A 27,452-nucleotide genomic window follows, 5' to 3' on the forward strand; every position below is an offset into this window, starting at 1 on the left:
AATGGAAGAAAATGTTGGATTTATTGTTGTCCCAAGTATTATATATATAAGAAAGCCACATTTAAAATATGTTTTCAAATGGCTAGTATCTCTTTCATTATACAGAAAGTTGTATTACCAAGATTAAGCTCTGCATAATTTAGGTTGAAATAGGTCACTTTCACAGAAACTAGGTTTTAAAGCTCATTACATCCAAAGATTTCCATTATGATTTAATTTAAAATGAGCGTAAACGGAAATAATAATTTATTTTCTACTAACATAGGAAATCACTGTGCTTCAATAAAACATCACAGCCTATTAAGAGAAGAGATAGCAAAATGGCTAAAACACACGATTCAGGAACAGTCATCCGTCTTGTGAGGATTCATTCTCAGTTCACAGAAAACCATCTGTCTGGACTGCGTCTTCTCATCCCCAGAGAGTACACTGCTGTCTGCCTTTATCCACTCCACAAAGAAACCACTGCAGGAATTCCCAAGTATAATATTCATGTTCATGTATTGCCTATGGATCACCAAAATAGTCTGAGAACTCTACTTTCATGTTGAGTTCAGGAACACATACGGAAAAATGTGTACATCAACAGGAACTAGGCAGGACGAAATGGTTTGCTCAACACGGTAGCTGTAAGCTTACGAGCAAAGAAGTAGACGAGAATGGACAAAGACAGTTCAGAAAGAAAAGAAAGTCACACAAAAACACAAGTCTGAGAAGTTCCAACGTAATCTGTTGAGTTATTACAAATATGTGATGTGAGAGAACCCAATCCAGGCCACAGCAACAGAAGTGGAGCAGCCAGGACACAAACTGGCACCCATATGAGACACTGGATCTTGCAGGCAGATTAGCCTATTGAACTACTGTACCGGTCCCAAAAGGATTAGATTCTAAAATACCTTTTAAAATGAGTAGCAATCATTCTGGTACTTCTACTAAAATAATTTAACTAAGTAATTTATTAAAATTTTGATATTTATTTGGGAACCCTATCCTTTTACAAAACAAGGCTACAGTCTCAGATATGTTCAAGTTAAGAAAGCTATAAATGGGCCCGGCGGCATGGCCTAGCGGCTAAAGTCCTCGTCTTGAAAGCCCCGGGATCCCATATGGGCGCCGGTTCTAATCCCGGCAGCTCCACTTCCCATCCACCTCCCTGCTTGTGGCCTGGGAAAGCAGTTGAGGACGGCCCAATGCATTGGGACACTGCACCCGCGTGGGAGACCCGGAAGAGGTTCCAGGTTCCCGGCATCGGATCAGTGCGTCACCAGCCATTGTGGCCACTTGGGGAGTGAATCATCGGACGGATGATGTTCCTCTCTGTCTCTCCTCCTCTGTGTATATCTGGCTTTGTAATAAAATGAGTAAATCTTTAAAAAAAAAAAGAAAGCTATAAATAACTATTTTTATAATCTTCTATAATATAAGGGCAGTCTTTATTAGTGTTATTGCCTGTCTTTATATAACCTACATTATAATAGTTAAAATAACACTCAATGTGATTAAGTAAGCATTCCAAGGATGATATTAAAACAACTGCCTGCCCTAAGGCAGCTCTGAAAATCATGGTAACATTCTGGGAAGAGTATTAACTTCACAAACACACACACAGAACCAAGCTGTTATTCTTGAAGAAGGGATGATTTCACCTCCCAGGGGTATTTCAATAAACAAGTTATTTTGTGATCATAGTTTACAGTCATCCTTTCCTCCGGCTTCTCACACAGATCTCTCATTCTTCTCTTAGCTCAGTTTCCACCACCTACAGCTCCCACCCACATGTACCCTTTTATCATCTATTCCATACCAGCCAGTCTGCTACCTTCACTCATCCACTCAGGCTCACACATTATCCAAGCACTTTCTGGTAATTTTATTTCAAAGTTAACATGGATTTTCTCTACCATTTTTTTTCTTCTCTTGCTTGTATACACAAACACAAGTCAGTCTGGAACAAGTCAGTTTTTAGCAAGTACCCATTGTGCTTTCTACTTTTATTTATTTAGTTGATGAATTCTTTGCAAGCACAACACTCTGACAGCGACTTGATGTTAATTAGAATCTAGCATATATTAGATAGTTAACATATCTGTTGAATGAATACTTGTTTAATAAGTGGGGAATTAAAGGTTACAGAGGAAAGAAATCAATGAGAATTTGATATCTTTGAAAACTCTTCAATGATTGTTAACTGTAAATTACTCTAACTCATTATATATTAATTGTATAAGAGAATTACTTTAGGATGTAATTACTTACATATCAACATGACTGACTTACAACTGAATTTTTCAATTAAAATATCTTACATAAATTTGAAAAATATGTTTAAAAACAACTTCACCAATTTTTGACACAAAAGTCTTCAGAGAAAGTAACATAGTTTATGCTATGATATGTCATGACAGTACATAGAAAAGGTAGGGAAAGCCAGGTTTCATATATTAATTATAACAAATATACTAACATGTCATATTAATGAAAAGGCAATGCTAACATTTTTGTTAGAAAAACAACAGTGGCGGTGACTTAAGTAACATCTGTGTTGAGACAAGACAGTTTCAGAGCTGAAACAAACACATCGGCTATAACTACTATTCAAATAACTTAATGAAATGGCATGACATACATTTTCCCTCACTTTACCATTAGCAGCAGTATCTCTTTTCTTGAGGGTTGATTTCATTTCCTTTTATGACACCAATACCATGTATTTCAATTTCTTCAACTGATTGATTTTCCTACCACTAAGTATATAGTGAGCCACTTACAAGTAATTTAAAAATATATGCAAGACAGCTTGCTTATGTGCTACCAAAAACTCAGTTTCCACAAAACATTCCCGTTTATGTGCATTTACAAAAGCAAATAAAATTCACAGATAGTGAAGAGTTACACAACTGATTGTGATGTGTACCATGTCATGTACTGAAAGCAAAAATGTAACTCACCCTTCAATTTTATTTCCCAAGAAAAGCCTTTTGAAACTATCCATATAAACCACCAATAAAAGTATTATTGGTTGAAATTTGTATATAGCAAAAACGAACACATTTTAAATCACTCAAGAAATTTTCATAAGCATTATAGTAACTGTACTGAATTCATCTTTGTCTTTTTTTATATGCTCTGATAAACAAAAGCTAATTGCTGAGCTTGTAACTAATTAGAGTGTCGGTTCATTTCGAAAGATAAATAATACCTGCTTGAAAATTCCAGAAACAGGCCTTGGAAACATGGTTGAAGTTGCAAAGTATTCTGAACCTTCCAGGTCAAGGCATGCCCAGATATTGCATTTACTATTGCAAGCTGGAAGTAACCACTGTGACTTCAAACAGCCCCTTGTGTCCTGACCAAACACCAATTTACAATCAACACCATCCTTTGTTCCCTTTCTGCTCCTTTTTTTTAAGATTAATTTTTTTCTATAAAGTCAGAGTCATAGAGAGAAAGCAAGAGACAGAGAAATCTTCTACCTATTGCTTCACTCCCTAAATGGTCACTATGGCTAGAGCTGAAACAGACTAAGCTGGGAGTAAGGAGTTTCTTTCCAATCTCTCAGGCAGGTACAGAGGCCCAAAGCTTTGGCTCATCCTCAGCTGCTTTCCCAGGCCATTAGCAGGGAACTGATAGAAAGTAGAGCAGCTGGGATTCGAACCAATGTCCCTATGGGATGGTGGGACCACAGGCGGAGGATTAGCATGCTTTGTCCTAGCCCCTATCTACTCTCCTTTTTCAAGTCCTCCTACTAGCTTTCTAGCCAAGTCTGGGTGAGGCTGAAGCTAAGAGTCAGGAACTCCAAAAATGTATTTCATATAAGTACTAGAGGTCTATGCACTTGAGCTGCTGCAGCAAGCTGGGTCAGTAGCAGGACAGCCAGGACTCAAATCAACACTCAGAAATGAACACTCTGAGTTCAGAGGTGATAGCTTAACCAACTGTGCCACAATGCGAACCCCAAAATTAGCTTCTTGAATAAATCTATTCCTTTGAATAAACTCCTGTTTCTCAAATATTACTTTCTGAGTAATGTGTACCCTGGGCCTAAATCTGACTCACAACATATCATTTTCTTATCTCCATACTGTTCCAGTGTAGAAAAATAAATATCCATTATTCCTATTCTTTTAAGATTCTGAAATTAAAATTTTTGAATGTTTCAACCCAGGGCATTTAGGCTAAATCCTAAATTCTTGAATTCAAAACTTTCTTCTCTTTATCACAACTTTGACCTATTAAATAGCTTAAGCACCATTTCAAATTCATCTTTCAATCTGTTTATCCTACAGTCTTCCATTTTCATTGCTAGTTTATAATCAATTTACTTAGGGAAGTAGACATGTTCATCATGAATGATCAGCTAAGTGGCAATTTTTTTCTGGTAATTTAATATAGGGCCTTGTGTGCTGCTTATTAATTTTCATAACACTCAAAGACCATGACTTGACTTAAATCACTAAGTAGATGACTTCCTATTGCATAGACAATGCATTAGCAATACAGAAAATGAGCTCTACATGAAAAAAAATAGAGGCTATAGAAGATATTAAAAATAATTCTGTGGCCTCAGGTCATAAAAATATATCTTGAGAAGAGCAGGCTAACTCTAACATTGTCTGTATAATGTCATGATGCACTTAATAGAATGGTAGACTTGTGATTATTGCTAAAGGACTATAATATTGAAATAATTCAGGAGAAAATGGTAGGGGGAAAGGTAAGTGGGGAGGATTTCTGAGCCTCTGAAATTATATCATGAAAAAATAAAATTTCAAAAAAGTTTGTGCAACAGTAAAGTCAGGCGATTTAATAAGAATGGCATACACAGGACGAAGACCGTACGCCTGTTCTGATAGCACAAAAGTTTAAGTACGTTAGGGGGTCATTACCTTTTATTTTATATGACAATTATTTAAAAACACTTAAATAAAAGAAATAGACATATAAATACATTTTCCCTAGATATATTACCATTTGAGTTTCTTAAAACGCATTGCTGATTTAATAAGATATACTAGCTCCTCCAAATATGTAAGAGTTTTTAAATATTAAGACTTTTACAAAAGAGGATTAATAGTAAGGAATAAGGAAAGGAAACAGATATCAGAATAACAAAAACAGGCAGGCTCTAGGTCAAACATTTCATCAGGGCACATGGATACAGGACATGCACACCAGACATGGAGGACAAAACCCACATCAGCATGGCTTACAGAGGATGCACCAACAGCTGTTTTCACTAATTCCTGGATTCCTTGTACAGATTTTTATTCTTACAAAAATTTGTTATTTGTTATGCATTTGAAAGAAGCAAAGAGACAGAGGGCAGAGAACTCCTGTCTATTAATTGACATCTCAAATACCTACATAGCCAGGCCTGAGAGTAAGTTGAAGCCAAGATTCAGGAACTCAATCTAGATCACCAATGTGAGTAACAAGATATCAGTTAGCTCAACCACCACTGCCACTTCCCAAAGTCTGTCTAAATAGGAAGCTGGGACCAGGAGGAATGAATTGAACCAAGTACTCTGACACAGGTTGCCAGCCTACAATCCAAACAACTACTCCCTTGTACTGTCTTTTTAACTGGGTACAGACACTTGGGTGAACTTAGCTCTGATTTTCGTGTATACTAAACTCTTCTTGGCAATCATCAGGCCAAAATGCCTATTTTTCTCTTTTGATTTCCTCCTAAGATCTGCTATTATTACTGTATAAATTTGACTTATGGCACAGTCAGCTGCAAACCAGCACAAAAAAACAGTAATACCCTAGCGAAATTGAATCAAACCACTTTAACTGCAAGAAAATCAGCTCTGAATATGTCCCAAAAGATATCTGCCCCACAGGAGAGCAGAGAAATCTGCCATCTCCTCAGAATGTGTGAGGAAGATGTGAAGTACAACCAATCAGGAACATAACAGGTAACTTATAGACAACAGACTCGAATCAGCATTACACAACAGTAAAACTACAAAGACATAAAGGGGGAATCAAGAGCGATCCTGACAACGTCTTAACAGGAGGTCATATGCACAGAGCAAGGGGGCGGGGGGGACCCAGAGTGGAGCAGGTGGACAGGAGGAGGCTTGTATCCCAACCCTGGAGACTCCCGGATCACCACCAAGGACTATCAGTACGGGCACCAAGGACTAAATTCCAACTGCCAATGGGGAATTGGAGTGCCTTCAGAGTTCGAGAACTCTGAGGTCACCCACTTCCATTTGGATCTACCACATGGGATGGAAGAAGCCCAATTCCTTCCTCACAGGATTCAGAGTCATCAGAACAACAGCCAGGAACCCTGAGCGGTCTGCAGAAACAGAAGAACAGTAAACTTCATTCTGGACTAGGGAGGGGAGCTTTCTCTGGTCCTTACTTAGTTCCAACTTTGGATCCCCACCCTCTCTTGCAATGACCATCAGGGTCGCTCCGGAACCACCCCCCCTAAAAAAAATAAAATAGAAAGAGAACAAGAAGGAAAACTTAGAACCAGACAGGAAATGGTCAACGTGGATCCACATATACCTTACTAGGTAGGACACAAAGATTAGTTACTCCTCACTAAGGTATTGAAGATTTTTCTGCACACCCCTCCTAAAACTGTTCTGCACCTCAACTATTGACATATGCCTTGTTAGAGTTATAAGCCAGTTTAGACTATCCTAAAATTTGCCAAGTTCAGCAAAATTATGCTTCAACACTATAAACTGCTAAATACTAAAATGAAAATAGACACAAGACAGCTGAATAGTACCCTAAAGCCACTTTAAGGTGTACAGCAGCTGGTTCTGTGTACAAACAAAAATTGAAGTGTCAATAAAGTAGTCACAAGAGGTGGTTAAGAACTTGCATCTTTTAACATATTGGTTACTCAATACCATGTCAAATAATTCCATAATGTTGTAAATTGTTGTTGATGTTATGTTGTGGCTTTCAATTGATCAGGATGATATTCTGCCAGCTCTGCCTTCAGACCAGAGATGGTCTCCTCAAGAAATCGTTGAATTTATCTGGACAATAAGATGCTGGACTCTATGCATGGTATATGCTTGCAATGAAAGAATCTTGACTGAATTTGAACTGTAATACTGCACCAAGATGCAGGAATCAACCATGGGGGAGGGCACGGGGAGGGGTTGGGGGAATCCCAGAGCCTATGAAACTGTGTCACATAATGCAATGTAATTAATAATAATAATTTTAAAAAGATATATGCCCCAGCCACTGCTCCTGGTTAGTAAGCACCATCACCCTTTTGCTCTCTGATTTCTGTCCATATTGGCTTTCATCTCCTGAGAATTCTTTTTTTATTCTCAGTGCCTTCACACACACTGCCACTCTGGCCTGGTGCCCCATCCCAGCTCCCTGTGTATTTCAATCCCATCCCACACTCAGACTTCAACCCAAATGTCTCTTCCCTAGAAAAGATTTCTCCTAATATATTTCACTATTCATATATCCCTACCATTCTGAAATTGTTATCTTTATATTACTTCAAGACTATTTGTAACTAAATACTTGTGTTGTGATTGCATAATCCTTCCTTCACTCTAAAGAAAGCTCCTTTAGGGTGTGGGGTATATCCCTTTTCCTCACTTGCATGTCTCTAGAACTGGATCTAAAATGCAACACTAAACAGGCATTGAATATATATTTTGTTTCCTGGTTAGTTGGTTGGTTAACTGGACAATCAAATGAATCAAAAGGCAAATTAAGAGCTACAAAGATATTTTAATTAGCTGTTAACTCACTCAGGTTTTGAAACAAAACTCAACTTTATTTTAAAATTTATTTTTCTAACTCAGATTAACAATTACCTTTATGACAAAAAGGATAATATTAAACTAATTTGGTGGTTTTCTCATCCGGTTATCATTCTTGCCTGTGTATATGTCACACAAAATATAGATCCTTTCTCAACCCAAACACCCAGTGATGACTCACTCTGTCAATTTTCTTTGGAATAGGTGAGTAGGAAAAGACAAGAAAACATGTTAGCCTTCTAAGATTAATGGCTATATTTTTCTGTTGAGAGTTCAGAGTCCTAAACTAAAATAGCTCTGCTCTGATCCCCAATATCTGAAGCTGTACCTAACATAATTGCTTCCAAGGGGGAGATACTGCCTGGACTTTCTGACTGGCTGTCACAAGGTTCTGAGTTAATCCCCTCTGAAATGCCCAGCTCAATATAATTGCAGGAATTCAGGGTAGGATCTTTCAGTGGTGATTTGAGCTGTAAACTTATTGGTCTGGGGGTGAGGACCCACTAGTTCCCAAAGCACAGAAAAAAAAAAAGACAACAATTTCTTATTTTTAGGTATTTGGATTTTCAAATCCGGAAGCCCAACATGCTCCAGTACTTAAATACATAATGTCCAGCAAATGGAGCAACACAATTCTTCACTTGATGGCTCTTGAGGCAGCTTATCATTTGACTGGTATTTCAGTGCATTATTTATTCATTCAGTCCTTTCACCTCTTCTATTTACCCATTCTTTAATGACCTACTTACTAGATTAATCCTGGGAAAGCAGTGGAAGATGGGTCATGACCTTGGGCCCCTACAACCACATAGGAGACCCAAAAGATGCTCCTAGCTTCGAACCGTCCCAGCTCCCACTATTGTGGCCATTTTGTGAGTAAATCAGCAGGTGGAATATTTCTGTATATATTTTTCTCTCCTTTTCTCATGTTATAACTCTGCCTTTCAAATAAATGAAAATAAGTAATGTTTAAAGATATATTTTCACTGAAAAGACAGCTTCACAGAGAGGAGAGACAAACCAAAAGTCCCCATTCACTGGTCACTCCTCAAATGACCACAATGGCAGGAGGTGAGCCAACCTGAAGCGAGGAGCGATGAGCCTCTTCTGGAGCTCTCACACAAGTACAGGATCCCAAGGCATCCTGCCATCTTCTGCTGCCCTGCCAGACCACAAGCAAGGACCTGGATTGGTAGCAGTTGGGACATGAACTGGTGCCCACATGGGATGACAGTACCTGGAGAGGCAGAGAATTAGCCAGTTGTGCCACTACACCTGCCCCTAAAAATAAATATTTTACAAATCATAGTTGTCAGATAGGGAGAAACATGCACACTTGGGTAGGGAGTGAAAACATGAATTAGAAAGAAAGGTATCAGAAGTACACATATTAGCTTAGAAAATAATTTTAACAGCATATAATAAATGAAATACAAATTCAATGTGTGGGTTAAAGAGCTGATTAGATACAAGACAACAGTAGAATTAGAGTGGGAGAAAGTAGACCTGAATATAGCACAGAAAAACTTGGAAGGGAGAAAATATTTTTAAAAGTCTAGAATAGATAGATAACAGGTTAAGAAAATTTACATACAATAAACACCTAACTTGAACTCTAATCTAATTGAAATAATGGTGAAGAACAACACTTCAAGAGATAGTGCCAGGGCCAGTGTTGTGGCACAGATTGCAACTTGAGCCTACCCTATCAAGCACCGGTGGGAGTTCCTGCTGCTCTGCCTCTGATCCAGCTTTCTGCTAACACACCCAAGGAAGGCAACAGATAATAACTCAAATGCTTGGGAACCTACTACCTATGTGGGAGACCAAGACAGAGTTCCTCATTCCTGAGGAATTTGTCCCAGTTCCTGCTGTGGTTATTTGGGGAGTGAACTTGCAGATGGGTAGAAGATGTCTCTCTTGCTCGCATTCATTCATTCTCTCTTCTTCTCTCTCTCTCCTCCCTCCCTTCCACTTCTCACATCGTGTTTTTTCTGTGTCTGCCTCTCTCACTGTCACTCTGCTGTTCAAATAAATAATTTTTTTTACAAGAAAGCGTTCTAATCTATACATAAGAAGTCAACTAGGGACTGGCAAAATAACTCAACTGGCTAATCCTTCACTTGCAAGTGCTGGCATCCCATATGGATACTGACAGATGTTCTGGCTGCTCCACTTCCCATCCACCTCCCTAATTGTGGCTTGGGAAAGCAGCAGAGGATGGCCCAAAGCCTTGGGAACCTGTACCCTTGTGGGAGACCCAGGAGAGGCTCCAGGCTCCTGGCTTCAGATCAGCTTAGCTCCAGCCATTGTGATCATTTGGGGAGTGAATTTTTGTCTCTGTCTTTCCTTCTCTCTGTAACTCTGTCTTCCTAATAAAAATAAATAAAATCAGCTGAATTCAAAAAGTATTACAATAAAGAAATTTACTACCAGATATATGTCACAGTTATGTGGAGCAAGACTTCCTACCCCCAATAACTATTAACGAAGAAACCTCTGATAAGTTACTTTTCTTTAACATAGTTTCTGATACATAGGAATGATTTTAAATGGTATATCCCTCATAGACCATTATGAAGATTAAATGAAGTAAATTGGCATTTGTAATGCTCTTTAGTGCTATGGGTTTCTGATATTAATCTTTATTATTTTGCCTTAGAATGCTCACCAAGTTGTTTTGGATCGAAAACCTACTCTTATAAATGATCTCACAATAAAGAGGAAGCAAATCAGTCCATCTTGCTTCAGGCCTAACACTGGAATAAAACCATACCAAAAAAGCCAACCAAATATTCTAGGTGTGTGACAGAGGATAATAAATTGTTTTACATTTGTGTTTAAGAGAGACAGCCATTCCTTTTCCCTCCTTGGAGAAAAATAATTTGCTTTTTTGAGACAAGATGGAAAGGATCCTAGGTTCCCACTCTATCCAGTTAGAATTCAAATGTATATTCCAAGGATCAAATACACCGCAGGTGTCTCCACTGCCTGGGCTTTGTCTTAGGGAAGTGAGCACTCCAGGCTTTCTGATACCTCAGGAACTTAGTCCAAACTGTACAATTTATCCCTCTTTTACAGATAATATGAGCTTCATTATCCATCTAAACTACATCACTTAACTCTACAAATGACCACATATCAATTTCTCATGATAGAGGACGTCTTGGGAACTAGGGTTTTTTACAACAGCAGTAAATATCATTGAATGTGACTTCCGCACAGGTGCCTGGCATATACTCAGTGTTAACATAAAGTTTTCTACAAAAACAAGAATTAAACTAACAAAGATAAGACTAAAATAATGAAGTATAAGAAGAAAGAAGTAAACACATGAAGAAAGGCAAAAGTGGAGTCTCCGAAAACTAATAAAATTGACTAACCTCTGGTAAAATCAGTCAAGAAGAGATATGGCTCAAGTGAACAATACCCAGGCTGAATATGAGATAGAACTAGAAAAAATCGGAATAGAAAAAGATAAAAAGAAATTGCCTTGAACAGCGTTGTTATTGCTATCATCCTGGAAAACTACTTGGCCTGTTCTGGTAATACTGAAAATATACATACTCTATAATCCAACCATTTTGCTCCTAGGAAATAGTGACTTAAGAAAACCCTGCATAGGTGCATCAAAAGACAAACACAAGAATATTCATAGCACCACTGCTAACAATGAAAAGAAACAGAATATCAAATGTTCATATATAAGAGAATAAATACTAGATTTATGGTGACTTCATATACTAAAACATGTAGCAATACATAAAAATGAATGTAGTGGCTCTGAAGCTAGGAGGCCACACTAAAAATACAAGGTAAAAGGACATTCTGACTTGTTTAAAAGCTTGAGTTTTGTCACATCTCTCTTTGCAGTGTCTCGGTGGCAAGAGAGCCTAAGCACAAAATGTACTGCCTGCCCAGCAGCAGGGGTTACCAAATAGCAAGGACTCTAAAGGATCAGCCTGGTAGTACAGTAAAATGCCACTTACAATGCTGGTATCCCATATGAGCACTGGTTCAAGTCTTAGCTGCTCTACATTCAGTTCAACTGCCTTGCAATGTTCCTGGGAAAGCCATGGAGGGAGACTCACGTCATTCTATTCTTCTGAACTCAGCCTGACACAGTCCCTACATTTGTACAAGTTTGGCGAGTGAACCAGTAGATGGGAAATCTCTCCCGTCTTTCTGCCTCTCCTCTCTCTCCCTCACACTCTGCAGCTACACCCTTCAAATAAATCTTCACATAAAAAAGGATGATCAGAAACCTATGTATTAATAGTTGGTGGAAACCTATACCATTAAAAGTGATACAAACAAACAGAAGGATAAAATCTGAAAGGATGTTAAATGAGGCCAACTAAACATAAATTTAACATGGATGTAATGAATATGTAAATAGGGGATAAATAGAATTGACTCAAATAAGCCACAAAAAATTTGTGAAATTGTTAGATGCAACTCTGCCTCCTTACTCCAGATGCCTGCGAATGCTGACCCTGAGAGCTATCTATTAGCTGGAATCTTGTAGCCCAGTAGGAGGTCTTGGTTGAATTTTCCAGTGTTCATACTAGGCAGTCCCTATGTGTTGGGCACAGTCGTATAATAAGACATTTTGAACATCTGATAAGATACTGTGTGGAGACAAAACAGTCAGTAAGCAGAAAGTCAGCATGTGGCTCTCAGGTATAACTAATCTGAAATCAGCATTTAATTTTATATTTCATAGATTCTGTAAACCAACATGAGATAGAGAATAAAATAATCCATTTAAGCATAAATGTACATTAATTATTTGTGGAAAAAAGTTGTTCTAATATGTATTAAGTGCTTAATGGTATCTGGAGTTTTGTATAAAGAAGAAGCATTGCAGGCTCAATTGATTGTGTACTGTATGAAAAGGAAAACATGTCCAGAATCTAATTAGTTCTTTCTATCACTAGTGTTTGTGTGCCAAAAGTCACTGTTTGAAACCAGTTCAAAGCACTGGTCTGAAATAAAATGTGTTTTCTAACTTATATCACACTAAAGTATCTTGTATTCTGCCCTAAAAACATTCTGAAATTACAGAATATTGCAAAGATAAGGCATTCACATATGGACATTATATTTGTTAATTACATTATTTCTGTGATGTTCCTCCTTTTTTCTACAAAGCTAAGAAGCACAATTTATTTGTGATTAAGTTGTGTGAACAAAGGCATGAATACAATATTGTATACTTTACTAAACTGGATCTGAATATGTAGAATACATATGTAATCCTTGAATTTTACAACCATTTGCCATTGGCCATTTTACCCAGCAATACTGTAATAGTGCAGTTGTTCTATCACTTGTAAATCATCATTCAACACAATGTATTCAATGTACATTTTGTCTAATCCATGTACACAGAGAAGTTAATAAATTGTTACCACACTTAAAAAAAATGAATGTAGTATAACAACACGCCATTAACTACAACAAATTTTATTTCTCAGATTCCTGGAACAAACTGCAGAAAATATGTACAGTGTAACATCATTTATGTAAAGTCAAGAACCACCAAAACTGGGCAATATGTCTGCTGGACATATACATTTAAATGTACAGTGTAATGATAAATAAAAGCAATGCAGTTAAAATTGCAAAACTTAAAAAAGTGATTATCCTGAGCAAAAAGGAAAAGGATAGAGATCTGGATCACAGACACAGTTGGAGGCCAGAGTATTAGAAATAACACATTTTTCAATGGGTTGATGAGTATGCACCATCACCCATCTTATGCAATTGGACAACAGCTCATAAATACATTGTTATATTCTATTTCTCAACCAAATCCCCAAGTAAAATGCAAAGGAAAAAGAGAGGCAATAGTGGAAAGGATGAAGAAAGGTGTAAAGGAAAGTAAAGATGAGAGAGAGACTTTTCATCTACAATATCATAGACAAGGTGGGAATAAACCAACAGAACTCCATCTTCCATATCATATTGAGTTTTGTAAAACAAGCATGTTTTCTGACATAATGTGTATTTTTTAGGGGTCCAACAAATGCTTTCCTGACAAGAAGAAAATTATCTTATAAATAGAGCTATCCCAGAACATAACATGACCTAAAAATTCCTAAAAGCATCTACCATTGGCATGTGGTGCATATTTCAGGCTGTCCTTGCCAGTGGTTCTTTGGAAGTTCCTTTCTCATCGCCTGATGAATCCTCACTGTGCCAGAAATTCCCTGTAATTCCTTCCCTATTATCTTTGTTGGTTAGGAACAAGCAGTAAGTGAGCATCAGGAATGGCAGAGCTGGTGTGTACTCTTGCTAGTTCTGACACTGGGTTGGACCCAGAATTTTCAGCTTTGTTATTGTTGCTTTGAATACTTTTAAGTGGCACATGAAAATTATACTAGGAGTACCACTGTGCAATGTCCAAGCATGATAAACCTATCTCTCTCCTTAAATACTTACTATACTTATGGTTAACTCTTTCTCAATCCTTTCTTCTATGTTTTTAAGAAATACGTAGTATCTAAGCATTATCTGCAGTCATTATGCTGCAAAAGAACACCAGAGCTTCTTATTTTTCCATAGCATAACTTAGTGCCCTCCCTCTTCTCCACAGACTCTGGTAACCACTCTTTGCGTGCCTTCTATGAGATCCACTCTTTGTAGATTCCACATCTGAGTGTGATCAAAACGGAACCTCTCTGTGCCTGGTTTATTTCACTTTACATAATGACCTGCAGCTATTTTAAAAGCACTCATTGTCCTTAGGTCTGGTTCATTTTGGGATACAGAGAAAGCACGCTCCATTAGGTAATGATTATAATTATGAAGGAAACATTATGCCCATTTTGAATCAGTCAGTGCACTGTTTTAAATACATATACATCTACCCTCACACCCTTCCTGGCCACACACATATATTTACACATATACTCAAAAACACTGTGAATCAAAAATATGATCATGGAATATGGATGAAGATATCCTCCTAAAATTCAGCTTCATAAGATGTCCTTTTGGGTTTCAAATTCAAGCAGAAGAAATTCACCTAATAGGCTCCACTCCCTCATACCGTATCTTCCTTATCCATGGTACTAATCGTCCATGTAATACTAATTAAATACATGTGTGTAGCTAACTTAAGAGTTATAGAATTCCCACTTCCCAACCAGTTGCTAGTCCCCAGGCTTCATAGAGGACTCAGATTGAACTGCAAAGTTACCATATTTCACAGAAAAATCTAAATTGATGCCTTGTGTCAGGAATACTTGATTATCAGATAGTTGAGAAAAAAGGCCCCATTTTAATTCACTTTGAAAAAGTAGTTATTCATCATCCGGTGCCTTGTGGCCAGGAGAGAGGACATAAAAGGTATAATTTTGAACTATTAAGTTTAATATACATGCATGGGGGCAAATATTCTTACTCCGTGTTGGAACTGAGCTTGCTAAATAGTAGTATCCAAAAAGAGTTTCTGCCCTTCAGAGACATAACGACTATTACCACCAACAAATAACACTGAAGGAAAATCTACAATTCTACATGCATTAAGATATTTATCATTGCTGTAGAAACCTGAAACTTCTTTACATGTCAACCTACATTTTTAACATTACTGCCTTAAAATAGGGAGGAAAGGTAGAGTTACAGGTTTGCACTCTTTGCGCACATTTGCCGAGATAACAGTAATCCTAGAAATACGCTTCCCCTCTCAAAGCCATCTTTAAGATAACTCTGCACATTTTTACTTAAGTAGAATCGCTGTGGAGTAGGGAACCATATCTGATAAAATTGAATAGACCAATGATGATGGAATGTGAATCTCCACTAGCAGCAGTCATCTCGCACAGGGAACTTAAACAACAAAACAAGAGCTTACCTTTATGATGGTTGGCACTGGATACAACTTTCCCCCACAAGGTGACAATGAATATTATTATTAGCAGTTTCCCTTTTGTTGCTTTCTGTAAGTATCTCTTACTCATCCTGAAAATAAAAAAAGAAAAATCTTAAGCACATGCAATCATCACTTTTCCGCTGTAATTGTGCTGTATTTAGAGACTTCTATGACACCTAAACACCTTTAATGCCTGAAAACTGCATTTCATGTATATAAAATGCTGTTCACCACACAGAAACTATGAAGGGGAAGATAAATGTTCCTCACACAAAAAAATCTAGCAATGGTGCAAGAACTAAGTAAAGTCTTTAGCCAGTTTATCTATTTGTGAACATACTAAATCAGTTTGGAAATACTAGACACTTTCATTCCATGTAAACATAGACTTTGGTTATGAATATTAACAAGAGCCATCTGAATCATCTTTAAATAAGTCCAGTAATATTTTTCTTTCTCTCTAAAGGTTGCTTTTTCAAAGCCAAGTTGTATAATCAGGGCAAACGGTAAGCAGTTTAGATAAAAATAATTTAGATGAATTCCTATATTAGAATAAAATAACTTTGAATACCTTATTCCTAATGTATTTTAAAAGATCATCTGGTAAACTTATTTTCTTAATGCAAACTAACCTGACCAATCTAATGTGCACAACTCCACTACTAGAGACACAATGCTGTTAGAATTCACTTTACATTATCAGAATTGGGGAAAAAAGATAAAAGTAAAATGAAAAATACAAAATAATGAAATTTCAAGCTGAGCCAAAAATGAGGAAAACTAAACATCTGTAACAGTAATTACCTACAATAAAACTCAGACCTTAATTTTTTTGATGGTTTCATGCAACAGTTTTTTTTTTTTAATTTCATTTTGTGACACAGTTTCATAGGCTCTGGCATTCCCCCAACCCCTCCTCATGATGGATTCCTCCACATTGTTGCAGTAGTACAGTTCACATCCAGTCATGATTCCTTCATAGAGTCCAGCCTCTTATTGTCCAGACAAGTTCAACAGTTTCCTTGGGAGACCATCCCTGGTCTGAAACTAGAGCTGGCAGAATATCATCCTGATCAATTAAAAGCCACAACATAACATCAACAACAATTTACAACATTATGGAATTAATTGACATGGTATTGAATCACCAATATGTTAGAAAATGCAAGTTCTTAACCACCTCCTGTGAATACTTCATTGACATTTCAAGTTTAGCTTATACACAACCGGCTGCTACACACCTTAAAGTGGTTATAGGGTATTATTCAGCTGTCTCGTGTCTATTTTCATTTTAGTATTTAGCAGCTTATAGCATTGAAGCATGACTTTTTTCTGGCCTTGGCAAATATTAGGATAGTCCAAATAGGCTTACAACTCTAACAAGGCATATGTCAACAGCTGGGACACAGAACAGTTTTAGGAGGGGAGTGCAGAAAAATCTTCAATATCTTAGTGAGGAGTAACTGATCTTTGTGTCCTACCTAGTAAGGTATGTGTGAGTCCAAGCTGACCGTTTCCTGCCTATTCTAAGCTATCCTTATTAGTCTCTATCTAATCTAATTTGTTTGGCGGGCCCTCTGGAGTCACCCCCCAAAATGACCCTAATGGTCATTGCAAGAGAGGGTGGGGATCCAAAGTTGGAACTAAGTAAGGACCAGAGAAAGCTCCCCTCCCTAGTCCCGAAGGAAGTTTACTGTTCTGTTTCTGCAGACCGCTCATGGCTCCTGGCTGTTGTTCCGATGACATTAGATCCTGCGAGGAAGGATCTGGGCTTCTTCTATCCAAAACAATTTTGGAATACTCATAATCCATGACCAATCCCCAGCAGAAGAAACTTGAAAGTTTTCCTTAGGTCAATTTTATGGTAGCATTACAAATTCAAATCCAGAACTGTCAGTTTTACAATCCTTACATTAGCTACCACATGGCTAAGGTGTAAGAAAAAAAATTTATATGAAGTAGAATCCTTCCATACTTATTTATAAGAGAGACAAATTGTATTTCTGTCAAATATTGTCTTTCAGATGCAGGTGCTACATGGAACTTCCTTTGCATAACCACCTAAACCACTGACCTTTGAGGTTCTGATTCAATTTCCTGGGGTCACTCCTTCCCCTAGTCTAATTCCCTTACACTTAAATTCTCCTTGTGATCCTTTTCTTCATGGTTTCACCTCCAAAATACCAAATTTCCAAAAATATGATTCACTGGCAACATGTCATTTGAAAAGAAGTCTTTTACATGGGTAACTGTATGGAAAAAAATCAATCCATTATATAGTTTAATGTAGATAAATGTTAACCTTTCTTAGCTTGGAAAACTTGTGCAAATTAATTCAGATGTTGAGGAGGAGGCGATGAATGATTAAAAACATGAAATTCTGAGTCAGACTTGGTTTGAGTCCAGGCTCTACTGGCTTTTAATTATGTGACCTTTATGTAATTTTATTTCTGTTGGTTCTCCTACCCGCATTGATCATGTAATTTTCCAGATCGGCTTCCTTCTCTCCTACCATAATATAGGATGGTGTCGGTGAACTTGCCTGCTCAGTGCCCAACATGCACTAAAGGTTCAACGCCCATGAGACTGGGGAACATTCAGTCATCTATAAAACCTGCTTCCTGAGTCACTGGTTAGTCCCATTCATGAGATGATTTAAGCTGGCTTCACAGACTCTTGGTGTACCTTGTAATATGTCAGAAAATTGGCAAGGGAATGGGCATTTGGACTGTTAGACCAAATTTAATGTTAGACTTACTGCTTACTACTTAGGTGACTTTGGACAAATTATTTAGTATCTCAGACTATACTAATTGTCAGTAAGATGAGGATAATAACAACACCTACCTATAGTGTTATTGGGATGAATACATAATGAAAGAATCTATATAAAGAGTTTAGCACTAGGCATAGCAGATAATAAATGCTCAAAAAAAGATAACAATGACCATTTTGCAGTCATGACTCAGACAGATATTTCTCTAAGCGTGTTCCTTGAGACACAAATTTCACAGAATGCTGCTACAGTATTAGTGAAAAACAAAGGAAGGAAATTCACATTCAAAAAATTTAATCATATTCACAAACAGGAGACATATTATTAAATATGCCTTTTCAGAAACCTCTCTACAGTGTATCATAGATACTAATGTCTTCATAAAGCCCTTTAGAGAAATACTGAGCTATAACGATAATCTAGTTTAGAATTAGGTTATTATAAACCAAACACCATTAAAATCTTCCACTCTATTGCCTTTGTTTTCTCTCAGCACTCTATTAGTTTTGCTTTACAATTCTTTTTTCTTTGTTTCCAGCCACCTTGCCTCTCCTGCTACATCCAGTCCCTGAGACCTCATTCTACTGCATCCCGATAACAGAATAAAGAACAAAACTCATCTGACAGGAGGAGCTGCTCAGCATAATTTTAGATAACAGCTTTCTCATAGCAAATGGCCTCTGCTACAAGGTCAACAACACGTAATTTTTTCATACCATTGTGCACCCAATAAATGGGATGACAGAACTGACAGCTGGTCAAACCGCAAACTAGTTGTACAGAGAGAGAAACACCCACAAAGTCACCAGGCTGTCCGAGCAAAGAAAGAAAAAAACAAGTCAAGATTTGCAGGGTTATTTTCTCCTTCTCCTAGAGCCCCACCCAGTCCAGTCCACTGCCATCTTCTGTCAGTTCTACCTCCTGAACTCTCTAGATTGTATGCTTCACATCCAACCTTAATGTAATACTGCCGTTCAGTACAACAGAATTTCTCCCATACTGCTATACCAGAATTTCTCCAGTTATTATTGCACTCCTCTGGCCTTTAGGACAGAGTGTATGCACACTTTTTTCTCCACTATACCTGCAGCATAAATGTATGGAAAACACTGTTCCCTGAATGTAAAGCATCCTGTATGCTATAGATTAATAAGCAGTTATGACTATGAGACATACTTGCTTAAAACCTTCACATGATTCCCTCAGTACTCAGAAGGAAAAGCCCACATCACCAGCAAGGTACAATAGTTCTGTAACAAATTGTCAAAGAAAAAAAAGTTTTGAGTGTCCATTATGTCTGTAATCTTACATTATCATATTCCTCTCCATTTATTTCTCCATATACTCCCATAATTTGTATTTTTAACTGTACTAAATTTCCTCTCTGACATTCAACTAGATCTCATCTCCATATGTTTCACCTGAAATATAATCCATAGCTCACTCAACCTTACCCACTTCTAAACATGGCTAACTTGTTGTCACTGGTCATGGTGCAGGTTAGAACTCTCCCCGCAGGACTTTTCAGGATGATGTTGGGTGCCATTCATTAGGCACAATATTCACTTGCCACAATTCATTCTAATTACTGACATCCCTAACCATCACCTTCATAAAACATTCTTAATGACAGGGAATATGTTATACATGTTTGTGATTATATAATACCTGATTCAAGATGTAGCTTAATAATCATTGAGTAATTGTTTAATGTCAGCGGTGTTTTACAGATTAAACATATAATGCAGCTGTCCACATGAAGGAATAGCAAGTATGTGACATCCCTACAAAATGAAATTAGGAGAAGATAATAAGGAAGAAAGAAAGGAGTGGAGGTGGGACGAGTTGGGGCAAACTTAAAAAAATAGATAAATCCAACTTTGACTATGGTTTTTCTTCTGATTTTTAAATGTCAGTCACGTGCACATTTAAGGATCTTTTCCTTATGTTCAACTGAAGAAAGCTTAATGATCATGTGTCTTGGTGAAGATCGCTTTTGATCAGGCCTGTTGGGAGTTCTGTACCCCTCCTGGATCTTGCCTCCCAATTCTTTCTCTAGATTAGGGAAATTTTCCCCTATTATTTCATTAAATATATTTGTAAAACCAGTTTCTTTTTCCTCACCTTCTGGGACTCCCATAACTCTTATATTAGGCCTCTTAATAGTGTCTTTCAATTCTTGAATACTTGCTTTGGTCTGATCCAGCTCTGCTTCCAGCTTTTTGTTTGCTTCCCCCCTGATGACAGGAAGTATCCTCCAATTCTGAGACTCTTTCTTCTGCTTGCTTCATTCTATTTTGAAGACTCTCCACTGTACTTTTAATTTGCTCTACTGTGTTCTTCATTTCTGATATATCAGCCTTGATTTGCTTTACTGCTGCTATTGCTTGTGTAAAATATTCCTTAAATTCTTTGAACTCTTGTATGTGCCTCTCATTGTTGATCAGAAACTTTGAAATGAATTTTCTGAATTCTGTGTTCCCCCATTTTCTCGATGTATTCCTCAGTTAATGCTGAGGTTGGCACAGGGTTTTGCTCCTTTGCAGGGGAGTTTTCAGTAATATTCACTGTACCTTTGCCTCTTCTTTTGCTCTTGGTCATTGTACTTCTGGTTAGCAGAGTCTTCTCCTTGGGGCAGGTTTCTAAACTGTGTCACCCACAGGTCTACATTTTGATTTTTCTTATTGCAGTTGGTACACAACTCTTTGCTTGCAGACATTTGTGCTACTCCCTCCAGCAAGTTCCAGGTCTGGGTTCTTATGTTAGATTTCCACCTTGGTCTCCGTAGGCCCAACTCCTGGCTCACCAATCTCCACCTCCTGTGATACCATGTTGAGGCTGCACCGTTTCTGTATACCCTTTCTATCACTTCCGATTGGAGCAGGTCCCAGAATTAGGGAGACATCAGGTGTCCTTTATAGCTAGGTTGTTGGTAGCGCTGATCTTGCTGGAACCTGTTGGACGTTAGGTCTGGGTGCCACATGGATCTATTTTGACCCGTACGATGCCACAGTTGGTATTATTTTCCTGCAGAACCAGTGCAATTTGCTGAACTCAGTGAGTTCTCGCGAGATCAGCACATATTCAGTTCACTGTTGTCCCCTGAGGGCCTAACACTTTTGCCACACTGTACAAAATCGTGCCTGACGTACCACTACTAGAGTTCTTGACCTGTTAGCTGTCAGGAGTGAGGGCTTCTCAGACCTGTTTTGGGTGGAATGCCATGTTGATGCAGTTCACTGAGTCAGAAATGAGTTCACTCCCAGCTCAGCGTATGCTCAGTCCTTTCCCTTGCCTTTGCCTCCTTACGCAAAATGACACCCAATTCGGCTCTAGGGGGCTGACTGGGCTGTGAAATACACCCTATTCTCACACTGCCCATCTAGGATCTGCTGCTCTGTCTCTGCTCCTGGTCAAATCAAATGGACCAGCTGGACGAACAGTTCTTTGTCTGGGTTCACATCCCATGATCCCAGTGAAAGTCCCTTCCCACCTGGTTGCTGGTAGAGTTCTGGCTGCTGGTGGAGTTCAGATCACCGTTAGCTGAATGCCACTGGAGTATCAGTCACTGCAACACCACACTGCTGTGTCCACTGCTTTCCTGTGTCTGTCAGTCTCCAGGTACCCCTCTGCTGTTGTTCTGTCCTCTCCTATTTCCTGGAATGTGTCCTCTCTGCTTCATCCTGATTAAATGTTTTTCCGTCTGCTTAAATATGTCCTTACCCTATTCCACCATCTCGATTCTACTTTTTATTTTACTTTTAAATGTATTTGTTTCTAAGGAAGTTATAGACACATTGCATTCTCAGGGCCACAGAAAATACATTACTAGAATACAATCTCACCAATTCTCATGTTACTATGATATGAATACAAGAGAACAGATTCAATGTGGTTAATAGCCACATTTATAACTGTAACAAGGTATAAAAATTTGTCATGCTATGAGAAAAACTGCTTCCTCATAACAATCAAATGTGAATTTAACTGGTTTATAGAAGACAGTAGAAGAAAAACAGGAGAGAAAAGGCAGATACATTAAGAAGATATAAGTTTAGAATGCAAACTACCTATGCTTCCTCCATGAGCTTAAGCCACATTTTTTTAAATGAAGGTTTTATATATATGGCAAAATATAAAAAGCACTTTTTAGGACATCTGTCTACATTGACCTAATAGACAAACCTGCATTCAATAATTACAATGTCATGCCCTTTCGCAGGCAAATCTAATGTAGCAATCAACCCTTAGGGTGGGATGTCCAATTTGTAACACGAGTGCCCTTTTACTTGACTAGATCAGAATGATTTTTTTATAAAATGTAATTCATATCACATTATGTCACTACCCCCATCCCTTACTTAACATCTGGGAATTTATCTGCATATTGAACTGAGAATAAATCTAAATTTATGGCTGGAGACAAAACGCAACCTCATCTCCCTTCTGACTGTACTCTTCTTCTCTCCTACTCTCATCCAGCTATGTTGGCCTTTACTTTATATGCTAGTAGCTATTTTATCCTGTACCAAGTTCATTCTAGGGATCTCATGCACAAATATTTTTCCTATTAATAGATTAATACAACAGTCCTGCTAAATAGGATATATATATATATATATATATAGCCAAAAGTTTCATTATTTTTAATACAATAATAATGTGAAATGTCACAAGTATTTTCTAACAAAAATTATGGCTATACTTTGTATATCCAAGTTAAACACTTTAACAGCAATTATCCATGATGGTGATATCAATAATGCAATGACAGAGAGCTAGACACATATGTAATAGATGCAAATGGTTATTAAAGCGCAAGGGTTTAATATACATACATGATTTGCATGTATGAGAATATATAATAACAATCTTAGGAGATAATTAGTTAACTCTCCCGATAGTATCATGCTGAATACTAATATCATCCAGAAGCCAACGTAGTCAATGTTAACGATTTTTATTACTATTCATTTTTATCTCACTTCACAATACGTGAACATATCCAGTATCATCATATTATATTTCAAGTCACACCTCCTGTGCACATTATTTGAATCACGGTTTCCCTGAAACTATTGTCTGGATTTCTCAAATGATGAATTATCAGCAAAAGTTCACAAAGTTGCATTTTTATGTGCTAATCCTACAATTAGCTTAATTAGGTTATATTTTCCCTAGGAAGCACAAAACAAAGACTTCAAAATTTAATCAGTTTCTCAACTCTTTCTGAATTGAAATAATTGCTTTAAAATCATCATTGCAGTTGATATATCAGTGTCTGCCTCCTGGATTCTGTTCAGTAAAGAAGTCAACCCTGCAAATTAAGCCAAAAAAATTCTATTGGGTTTCTAAGGATTGCCTGGCAACAAATATAAGCCTCATTTAAGAACCACAGTTACCTGCTTCTCTCACTCAAATTTTATACTTACATTCATTTTTTCACAATATTGCAATTTTGGTGGACAGAGAAAACTGAAGCACCATTGCTTTATGCCTAACAGAATATAGCCAAACTGTTGTTTGTGTAAATTGACTTGCCACCCACAGATTCAAATGATATGAAATAGAAAAGTATTATCATTTAAATGACTTTTCCAGAAACACAGAATATCTTAGGCTATACATTCCAATATTCAAAACAGTCAAAAAACTAAGGCAAACTACTCATTTAATATGTATGAGAACATTCAAAAGACACCCAAAATGATCAATGTTCTGATATATCACTGTGTCTATTATTACAAATGAATCACTTGCCCTCTTTTTCTATCCATAAAATGAAAACGTCACCCATTTTTTTCTAACAGATATGTAATCATAATACAGAAATATTAGAACTTCTTCAAGGGTCCCTTTGAAAATGCTTTTAAAATCAGGAACACCTGACTTAAGTATTACCCTGAACTCTAACACATAATAGTTAAATAAGTTTGTCAAATTTACCTAGCAACCTTAAGAGGCAAGGTCACATACAGAATTCATAAATACACATGTGGTAGGACTTTGGCAAAAAATAAATAGTATATGTGTATATGTTTGTGTACACAAATAAATCCATAACTACTGATATTTTATATGCTATTAGCTATTTTATTTATTAATGTATTCATTATAATATATAGATAATTTAATGAATTGTTAAGAATACTCTCTGGAAAATAATGTGCTTTCAAAGAATAAGAAACAAGTAAGTTTTGAGAAAAACAGTGTTTTAGAGCCATGCTTTAGTCATAAGTAAGAAATTCAGTTACATTTTAGGACATTAGCCTATGAATATGAAGCAATGAGCTAAAATTGAAAGTATAACTGGCAAATAGGGTGCTCTGATGGCTCTGCAAAATGAACAGTGATAATGGGATACCAGAGAATGTATATCTAATACGTGCATGTGCAGCATTCTAGAAATATTAAGTATAAAAAATTCTCCTCAAATCCTTCTAGAGTTACATAGAGAACAGTGTCCCAACTGAAATCACTAATATTGCCGTGTACATATTTGTAATTCCACAGCTTAAAATGTGCTGGTTCATTCAGCTATCATGTTAGCACTGTATGGTCGGAATGTATTGCTAGCTCCAGATTATATATTAGAATCTCTTTTTTAAAAAATTTGAAACAACTATACATGGTGAAAGTAAGCCTTGAATACTGGCTCATCATTGCAATAGTGACTGAATAATGCTCCGTACTCCCAGTCCTTGTGATAAGTCCTGACAACATGTGGACCATCTTAAACAGGCTTCCCTGGGAAATATAAAAGCCAAGGAAGTGCTAGTTCTTAGCTATTTAAAAAAAAACAGCAAACGAAAATCATCTAATTGCCAGATCATAAAGTATCATTAGACTCCACCACTATGTCCTACGAGGTTATAAAATTATCAAGCTTTAAATAATGTACTATTTACCCCTTATCATGTATACACACTGAATGGTTTCTTGAGCATTGAGTTAAAACTTTCAGAGCTAAATGTTGCATAACTACCAAATATCAGATTGTTGAGATTACACACACTGAGATTACTACACCTGAAGAGGCAACCTTAGGCAGGATTGCCAGATAAAATACAGGATGACAGTTTAAAATGGAATTTGTCTAAACTAAGTGAATTATAACTCTATTGCCAAATAAGCTAGTCCCATCTAGTCTTTTTTAATGAGGTCTTAAAATGTTAATGGAAGTGCATATAATCAAAAATTGCACATAGATTTCAAGTATTTTTCAACCAAATAAACTGATTTTTAAGTTTATTTCTAACAAGCTTTCTAAAGTGTCCTCATAGATTATTTTAAACAAGAAACTAATACCAATTTCTGTGTAGGATCATGTTTGCCTTAAAAAAAAGTCCAAAATTTCATAAAGGATAACGAAGACCAAAATAATTTAATAATCATAGTATTTGATTGATTTAGCCGACCCAAGGAGAGACAGTTAAAAGCTACTTCAATTTGATTTTAGTTCATCTGGCTGATTGAGACGATTATGAATTGTTTCTTCTGGCTTAAAAAACAGCATATCTATGGCAATTAAAATAAGGCATGTAAAGCCAGATATGGAAAATTAAGGCTATGCTACATATAAATTGTCAGAGACATGCTGCTTAATTCCATAAAGCTTCAGTTTTCTATGATATTTGGAAAAGAATATCTCCTTTGCTGAACAAATTGGGATAGTAAATGAATGAATCTATATAAAGCACTAAGCAAAGAATTTGATGCACAGGATTCAATCTATAAACATTACCAATAAGCATTTAAAAATTTCCTATGCCCAATGCCCAATGCATTGGGACACTGCACCCGCGTGGGAGACCTGGAAGAGGTTCCTGGTTCCCGGCTTCGGATCGGCGCAGCATCGGCCAGTTGCGGCTCACTTGGGGAGTGAATCATCGGATGGAAGATCTTCCTCTCTGTCTCTCCTCCTCTCTGTATATCTGGCTGTAATAAAATGAATAAATCTTTTAAAAAAATAAAAAAATAAAAATTCCCTATGATAAGTTCAGTATTCAATGAAGAATATATTTTCTGATCTGCCTCACAAAGCCATATCCACAAAGCATCAAGAAAACATCACCAAATGTATGTCCTTCATTCTTTGCTGATCCTTTGAGATAGCTTACTCTTAACCCTATAACTATAGATAGTTTGAGTACAATATGACTGAAGATTTGAATGTTATTGTACAATACAGATTAGCACTATCCTATTCTCCTTCTGTAAATTCATGTATCTTTTTGTCCTTATCCTTAATATGTGTTTACAATTTTACTTTTTTTAAAAAAGATTTATTTTATTACAAAGTCAGATATACAGAGAGGAGGAGAGACAGGAAGATCTTTCATCCGATGATTCACTCCCCAAGTGACCTCAACGGCCGGTGCTGCGCTGATTCGAAGCCGGGAACCAGGAATGTCTTCTGGGTCTCCCAAGCGGGTGCAGGGTCTGAAAGCCTTGGGCCGTCCTCGACTGCTTTCCCAGGCCACAAACAGGGGGCTGGATGGGAAGTGGAGTTGCCGGGATTAGAACCGGCGACCATATGGGATCCCGGCACGTTCAAGGCGAGGACTTTAGCTGCGAGGCCACACCGCCGGGCCCACAATTTTGCTTTTTCGCTATGAACTGTCATTCCCAAATCTATTCTTTCAAAATGAAAGACAAAACTACTAAAAGGCAACATGATAATTCTATAGTGATAGAAAATGAAATTTCATACTGAGCCACTATAACATGAAGGAAATGATATTATGCAACAAGGCTTTAGCAAATTTCAACCAAAATATGCTGAAGTTTAAAATACACTGAAGCTTACTGGAAATAAAACTAGTTTATATGATGTATACCTATTACCCTAATCTTGACAATGCTTGTAAAAGAGGACTGAAAAAATGAAGTATAGACACCACAAAAACCTGATTTTATATTTGATCTTCTCTCCTATAGAAAGTTCAAGCAAAAATGCTATTAGAAAAAAAAACAATTTACTTCCTTCCACCCTCCTAAATGAATGATGCTATGCCACAACCTGGCT

General features: G+C 37.2%; 1 protein-coding gene across 7 annotated transcripts in view; it reads right to left on the reverse strand.

Annotated features, from left to right (window-relative positions):
• The window catches only part of TAFA2 (TAFA chemokine like family member 2), a 395,137-nt gene that overhangs the window by 108,067 nt on the left and 259,618 nt on the right, over positions 1 to 27,452 (reverse strand). For all 7 annotated transcript variants that reach the window (XM_004582983.2, XM_058673110.1, XM_058673111.1 and 4 more), the window contains one exon: positions 15,631 to 15,737. In XM_004582983.2, the coding sequence (XP_004583040.1) occupies positions 15,631 to 15,737 (107 nt within the window). The remainder of the gene's footprint in view (positions 1 to 15,630; positions 15,738 to 27,452) is intronic.

The sequence above is a fragment of the Ochotona princeps genome, chromosome 15 (assembly GCF_030435755.1).
Source record: "Ochotona princeps isolate mOchPri1 chromosome 15, mOchPri1.hap1, whole genome shotgun sequence".
Lineage (NCBI taxonomy): Eukaryota > Metazoa > Chordata > Mammalia > Lagomorpha > Ochotonidae > Ochotona > Ochotona princeps.